We start from the raw sequence: 7,927 nt of genomic DNA, 5'->3' as shown, positions 1-7,927 counted from the left end.
CGTGGTGACCAAATGCGTCCGACGCTGTTTAACAGTCGGGTCCGGAACTAAGTATTCTCTGTATACTTGTTGTTCGACGGCTATGAAGAATGGGCGGACAACCTGGCGCATGCGCAAAAGCAGCGCAGTTACAAAAATTACCGTTCCCACCAAATCAACTTCCGAGAAGGAGAGCGAGGCTGGACAGTGATGGCAGGAGAAAAAGGGGCAGGCCAGGAAAAGGTCGGAGCTCGTGTTCCTTTTTACTGGAGAAACAATGGCTTCGTAGCTTCCAGTTTTCACGAGGGTTATCAGTTGTCAACACCATTGGCTGTTTTTAAATGTTATCTATTCTTATTTCATTCACTTTCTGTCTCGGTAATATTCTGTATGTATTAATTATAAACTTAAAAGCAAACGGCATTGATAGCTAAGCTGAAACAACGCCAAAGGGGTCAGAAACACGCAAAGTTACACAAGTATGATAACCTTCATCACTTCACCTTGTTACTCCTTAAAGAGACATACACGGATCTTTTAAAAGTAACACTACGACATTTTACTCGCATTACATTTACGCGGTCATCTTTCATAAGGGTTCTTAGAGTTAATGCGGAGCTGAAGTCACAGACTCGGTTTAATTTACATTAATAACAGCTCCGGCGTTTGAAAAGTATGATCCTCAGTTTGCATTGAAAGCGGTGGAAAGTTGTTTCGTTTGTAATAATTTAATTTATGGCATGAAAAGTTCAAGAAATAATCGTTGGATAATGTTTTGCGTTTTTTATGATTAGAATAAATGTCATGTTTTCCCTATTAAAATAGCAAAAGCTTACTTTTACTCATCTTGAAGTAGATGGAACCTGGAACGAAAGCGCCAAAATTGAGTTAGATTATCACAATAATGTCTTTACTTGTATCTGTAAAATATTAATCAGATAGCTGGATTTTTTCCAAACTGCTGCTGTTGCTAGAATCCTGATGGTTCTCAAACCACGGCACTGCCTCTTCTTCATATGTCAAAGACTGAATTTTAAAACACTAAATGGTCTTGACCCAAAATGTGAAAACATGATTGTTTACAGCAGCTTTAGTTTGAAGAACCTGATTGATATGGCGTTTGGAACCCTTTGTTTTCTTTAATGTCTCTATGTATTTTATTTATTACTTTATTCTTTAATCTTCTTTGCTTTATTTATGACTTTTGTACAGTTAAACTTCCTTTGCTGTCGTCTTGCGTTTCATGAATGACTTCTTTAGACAGCAATGCTTACTTTGCTGATATTTGCCTACTCCTTTAGGTAAGGCTTACAGTGCAGAGTGTCATTGATTTTTAGAGCTTCCTGTGTCATTCTTCAGGGTTTTAAGCTGTTGGGGATCCTGGATGTCCAGAGGACACCGTGTGCCAGAGACGCCATCCTGCATGGAGCTGGAGGCTCAGTAGCTGCTGGCATGCTTTTCTTTCTTTCCACCAGTAAGTCTCAAGTTAAAATTGGGTTTTCATTTTCCTAAGCATCATCTGTTGCTTGTTTTTAATAATGCTCATTCAGTTTATTATTAGAGAAAACAGATTTGGGATTACAATCATTGAATTGATCCACTGATTCAGACTTAAATGCACTATGACTGTAAAGTCCTATATATATGTATACTTGTATATATATAATATATAAATCTGGCCCCTCGTGACTCCCAGCGGCTCGTCTCTATAGCAGACAGAATCAAAACGACAGACTGCTGCCTTTGTGGGAAGGTTTTATTTCTGTTGGCTTGGAAGTCTCTTTAAAGTTTCTGCTACTGGGGGAAGTGGTCTGTTAAAGCAGAAGTTTTCAGAAGTGATATATATATATATCAGTGACGTGCGGTGAGGTTCTTTGCTGGTGAGGCACTGACTTCATAACAGGTATGTTATTGGACATATGGAAATTTCGCGCAGACATACAACGCTGGGGGGCAAAAAGACTAATCTTTTACATCTCATCCATAGCCACGTTAACTCAGTGAAACTTAGAAATGTAGGTATTAATTTTGTGCTATGATCCACAGCAAAGGGAAAGAGCGAGAAAGCACGTTCTCGCTCTGTATTAGCCAAGCTACACGCAGACTCATTACCATAGCAACTGACAACAATGCCACTTCATGTTTTAGGATTTAACACCAAAAAAGATTAAAGAATTTTGCACACAGAACAGAACATTCAGTCTGTTATTGTAGTACGTTTTAGGCTTAATGTTTTATTAATAAATAATTGCTGTGGTAGATTAGTTACCGCTTCTACTTTACTGAATTATTTAGACATACAAACGCACATTTCATTAAAAAAATAAATAAAAACATCTTATTGCTGTCTTACCTTTACTTATCAATGAAATCCATGCACCGCTAATTCTGCACAAAAATATCCGTTCATCCAAAGCCAAGACTGTCCTCAGCATGTCTTTTCTACTCCGTTTGAGAATCATCAAACCGTCTCGAAGCAAAACTTTCAGCTCCGGTGTTGGTTTTCCTTTACTTATTATCTCATTCTTCAATTGAAAATCCACTTTAGAAAACTGTTTAAGTGTAGAAATGTAGTCTTTCATGTTGATGTCGGAAGTGAGAAGAAAACAAATATATCGCTGTACTTTACTTTTTTACTGTATGGCTAGCTCACTTTGTTTTACTCTACAGTTGTGGAGTCACAATATCTGGGATCATGAGCGCCCCAAGCGATGAGGCAAGAGAACTGCCTGCCTCACTTCGAGTCTGTTCTCTGCCGTTTCTGTTTGCTCCTCCCCACACAAAACACGTTATACACACAGTTGGTGACAAAAAACACTGTACATTATATACATTAGCTAAATTATGGAAAATCAGTCCATATATTAAATGTTTTTTAGCCATTTTATTGCCGGCGTACAGACAGGACGAACATGCTCCCATAGAATGGCAGCCAGTGCAGTTAGTGAGAGGTTGCCAGGTGAGGCTGAGCTCGCTGCTGCCTCACCGGCTTCGCTTCTGAGCATTTGAATGGAAAAATGCAAAAATCCAGCGATTTTGAAGAAAAAATAATCAGAATTGGTTAAACTAAGTAAGCTAAGGGTGAAAATAGCAATATAAATGATTTTATTATTTATTTTCCATGATGACCCCTGACTGCACGTCACTCATACACACACATATATATATGTGTGTGTATGATATATATATATATATATATATATCTGTGTGTGTGTGTATAAGCAGCTAAGCTAACCTAATCAGGGTTTCCCCCAGAAAACTTGCTAAGCCCGGTGGTCAGGACGCCGAGGCGGTCCACCATGTTTTTCTATTAAAAGATGTTAAGTAGACAGAAAAAGTAAAAATATCATATGGGAAAACATTGCCAGTGAACTGCTATATAAACCCACAACTAGTCTTAAAAACAACTAATCAAAAAATACAATTAAAATAAATATCAATTATTTCCACTTTTGTTAAATCCAAATTAAGTCAGCAGCTCCATCAGGCTCCCCAGGGCTTCAGGGGCCCATAAATGTTAATATTTTAACACAGACCACAGATATAAAGGTCATTCTCAAAAAATTAGCATATTGTGATAAAGTTCATTATTTTCCATAATGTAATGATAAAAATTAAACTGTCATATATTTTAGATTCATTGCACACCAACTGAAATATTTCTGGTCTTTTTTTGTTTTAATACTGATGATTTTGGCATAAAGCTCATGAAAACCCAAAATCCCTGTCTCAAAAAATTAGCATATCATGAAAAGGTTCTCTGAACGAGCAATTAACCTAATCATCTGAATCAACAAAGTAACTCTAAACACCTGCAAAAGATTCCTGAGGCTTTTAAAAACTCCCAGCCTGGTTCATTTACTCAAAATCGCAATCATGGGTAAGACTGCCGACCTGACTGCTGTCGAGAAGGCCATCATTGACTGTGCAAGCAAGAGGGTAAGACACAGAAAGAAATTTCTGAACGAATAGGCTGTTCCCATAGTGCTGTATCAAGGCACCTCAGTGCCCACAGAATTTTTCCTTCTGTGGGAAGGAAAAATTGTGGCAGAAAACGCTGCACAACGAGAAGAGGTGACCGGACCCTGAGGAAGATTGTGGAGAAGGGCCGATTCCAGACCTTGGGGGACATGCGGAAGCAGTGGACCGTGCAGTGTTTCTGGAGTAGAAACATCCATCCATCCATCCAGCCACTGTGCACAGGCGTGTGTAGGAAAGGGGCTACAGGTCCCTTATTCCCCAGGTCAAGCCACTTTTGAACCAGAAACGGCAGCAGAAGCGCCTGACCTGGGCTACAGAGAAGCAGCACTGGACTGTTGCTCAGTGGTCCAAAGTACTTTTTTCGGATGAAAGAAAATTTTGCATGTCATTCGGAAATCAAGGTACCAGAGTCTGGAGGAAGACTGGGGAGAAGGAAATGCCAAAATGCCAGAAGTCCAGTGTCAAGTACCCACAGTCAGTGATGGTCTGGGGAGCCATGTCAGCTGCTGGTGTTGGTCCACTGTGTTTTATCAAGGGCAGGGTCAATGCAGCTAGCTATCAGGAGATTTTGGAGCACTTCATTCTTCCATCTGCTGAAAAACATTATGGAGATGAAGATTTAATTTTTCAGCACAACCTGGCACCTGCTCACAGTGCCAAAACCACTGGTATTACTGACCATGGTATTACTGTGTTCAATTTGGCCTGCCAACTCTCCTGACCTGAACCCCATAGAGAATCTGTGGAATATTGTGAAGAGAAAGTTGAGAGATGCAAGACCCAACACTCTGGATGAGCTTAAAGCCACTATCGGAGCATCCTGGGCCTCCATAACACCTCAGCAGTGCCACAGGCTGATTGCCTCCATGCCACACCGCATTGAAAGGCTGCAAAAGGATTCCTGACCAAGTATTGAATGCATAGTTATTTGAAAGTTGACTTTTTTGGTATTAAAACACATTTCTTTTATTTGTGCTATATGCTAATTTTTTGAGACAGGGATTTTGAGTTTTCATGAGCTGTATGCCAAAATTATCAGTATTAAAACAATAAAAGACCAAAAATATTTTAGTTGGTGTGCAATGAATCTAAAATGTATGACAGTTTAATTTTTATCATTACATTATGGAAAATAATGAACTTTATCACAATATGCTAATTTTTTGAGAAGGACCTGTATTAATGTAGCATTTGTTTGAGATTAGCAATGCTGCTAAATTTGACATAATGGTTTCAGCATACATAAATTAAAAGATTTTAAATTATTTAACATTTATATGTAAGATTTTAAGGAGCTGGCAAGTTTATTTTGTAAAAGTTCAAACAATATCCATAGTCAGATTGGTTTGTTACCATTAGCAACCACCTAATGTGTGAGTTTAATCTTTGAGTTTCAGCTCTGTTTGTTCACAAATACAAATTAGTAAACAGCAATTATAATTTAATGCTTTTCAGGTTTGCCAATTAAACTACTCCCCTTGTCCCAGATTTCACTAAGTCTAACAGAATCTGTTTAGAGGTGCTGATGTTTTTAGCAACAAAAGGGGCCCCTAAATGATATTCTGCTCCAGGCAGAATATGACATACAGCTTTGGACCGGCCCTGCATGATGAGTTAAACCCGCTGCATTGCGCAGAGATGAGCAACAAACGGGAGATTTAATGTGGCTTTAATAGCTCTTTCATTTCGTGTCTGTTGAGTTTTTAACAAGGAGACAGAAACTATTTTGGTTGGACGAGTTTTTCAGATGCCCGGTGACCGCGCGCATTCACTCTGTCTGACTAAGTAGACAAAGCATTTGATACGGTTTGGTGCACTGTGTAACCGGAAAAATAATACTGGTAATAATAATGAAATAATATAAAATCAGCCTGATGCGTGACTGCGAGGAGAGTGCGAAAGCTCCTCACCGGGTTAAACCTGCACGATGAGTGATTTGCGCTGGGTCTTTAACCGCTAACGCACCGGCCAACCGGGAACACAGACATAAACTTTACATGGAAGACAGGGCTAAACGCTGGGAAGCGTGTTGAGATGTAAACCCCGCATAATGTTTTGTTCACAAATATAAAACATTCTCGCTCAAAGCACCACTGAAAGCCCGACTACATGTTATTCCTGCGGTTCGCAAAGAGTTGCTCAACCATGGCTAACATGGTGAGGTATAAACTCCTAATAATTCCTCCCAGGGGGTTGAAATAAATATCCATTCAGGTCAGCCTGTGTCCAGTTCGAGTGAAAGGAGGAGCGCGCGATCCGGGCTGAGGTAAACTTTAGAGCTACTGCTGCAGCGCGCGAGGTCGGTGCGCTGTCGGCTTTGAATGCATAAACTATAAACCTACCTTCTATAAACATATCTTTTAGCAATAAATCTGCTTCGATAGTGAAAAGCTCAGAGCAAGAGCAATCCGGCTTAAAAAAGGCGATTTTTTAAAATTATTATTTTATTTTCCTAAAAAAAAAGAGAGAGAGAGAGAAGGAAAAAAAAAGAAAGGCTTAGCCTGGCGGTGGCGCTAGTAAAGCATGGCCGCCAGGCCTATAATACACTGGGGGAAACCCTGAGACTAATACTGCTACAAAAGCTTAGAGAATTGATACACAAATGTACTTTTGTTGAAGTCTAAACTACTGAAATTTGATTCAGTATGAAACTTTCTAGAATTGATTTAAATAAATCTTTACACTTCCTTTCTACTTGTCAGTAGCATAATATACAAACATACCATTTGAAAAAAAAGTTTCTGAATTAAAAATGGTTTCTGAATCTAAAAAGATTTGCATCTCTAGTAATCATTCATTGACTTTAATAAAACATATTTATTTCAGTAAAAATGAGCTGTACTTGATGACTCAGACTCTTTCTCTCCTGCTGTCATCAGGTCGAGTGAGGCGCTCCTTTGACGTCGGCTTTGCGGGCTTCATGCTCACCACTCTCGGGTTTTGGTATATTCTCTGGGATTATCACATTTCCCTGTCGAAAAGAAAAGTTGTTTTTCTCACCGTTTTGTGTCATTTCAGGTTTTACTGCAGAATGAACAACGCTAAACTACGGGTGCAGCAGAGGGTCATACAGGAGGGCATCCGGAACAAGGTTGTTTACGAGGGAACATCTCTAGACCCAACTAACAGACCCAGAGCAGACACTCCATCTGGCCCCTCGTGACGCCCAGCGGTTCGTCTCCATAGCAGACAGAATCAAAGCGACACAGACTGCGGCCTCTGTGGAAAAGTTTTATTTCTGTTGGCTTGGAAGTCTCTCTAAAGTTTCTGATACTGGGGGAAGTGGTCTGTTAAAGCAGAAGTTTTCAAAAAAAAATTTCCAATACAAACAGGAAGCTGCTCTTGAAGCTTAAACTGAGAAATCTTTTTTTTTTTTTTAATCAACTCCAATAACGTATTTATCTAAGATGTTAATTTCTGGAACAGTTAATAAAAAAGTTAAAAATCAATAGAGCCTTGAATGCTTGTTGAAGTTTTGAATCAGATTTGCTATTTTATAAATGATTAGAATGATTTAAGTGAAGCTCCTTTACAATTCTCACTTATGGTAAAGTATGTCTACTATTTGTATTTTGAACCTCTGGTATAAGTTAGGAGTAATGTCTGGCAGCTGAACACAAATATACATTAAACTTTAAGGTTTCTCTTTCTAAGGTAACCTAAATTGTAAAACAGCACTTCACTGAAGTTTGTGGTTGTAATGTAAAAATCTTTCAGTTCGCACAGTGCACCTTTGTATTATTCACTGCTCAATAGCAGTATGATGAAATGTTATGCTGCCTATTAGGTGTCAGGTGTCAGCATAGCCACTCTAAAATTTACTGAGGTTCTCCATCAGCCACCCAAATTCCTAGAAGACTCGTTTTGCTTTCAGTATTTTCCAGATAAAAGCCAAATAGCAGCTCTTATAAAGAGTTTTATTACTGCATAGAACAATAGTAGTAAAACATTACAAAATGTAATGTTT

At 38.9% G+C, this 7,927-nt stretch overlaps 1 protein-coding gene across 1 annotated transcript; it reads left to right on the top strand.

The window, feature by feature from the left end:
- Positions 1-171: 171 nt before the first annotated feature.
- cox20 (cytochrome c oxidase assembly factor COX20) lies at positions 172-7,409 on the top strand. The gene is made up of 4 exons (XM_014975180.2): positions 172-222; positions 1,339-1,453; positions 6,840-6,903; positions 6,979-7,409. The coding sequence occupies exons 1-4, from the start codon at positions 190-192 to the stop codon at positions 7,121-7,123; spliced, it is 357 nt and encodes a 118-aa protein (XP_014830666.1). The 5' UTR covers positions 172-189; the 3' UTR covers positions 7,124-7,409.
- The last annotated feature ends 518 nt before the right edge of the window (positions 7,410-7,927 follow it).

The sequence above is a fragment of the Poecilia mexicana genome, unplaced genomic scaffold, assembly GCF_051168715.1.
Source record: "Poecilia mexicana isolate PSO_F unplaced genomic scaffold, ASM5116871v1 scaffold_15, whole genome shotgun sequence".
Taxonomy (NCBI): domain Eukaryota; kingdom Metazoa; phylum Chordata; class Actinopteri; order Cyprinodontiformes; family Poeciliidae; genus Poecilia; species Poecilia mexicana.
The sequence above is the reverse complement of the archived record's forward strand: the minus strand, read 5'-3'. Positions and strand labels throughout refer to the sequence as shown.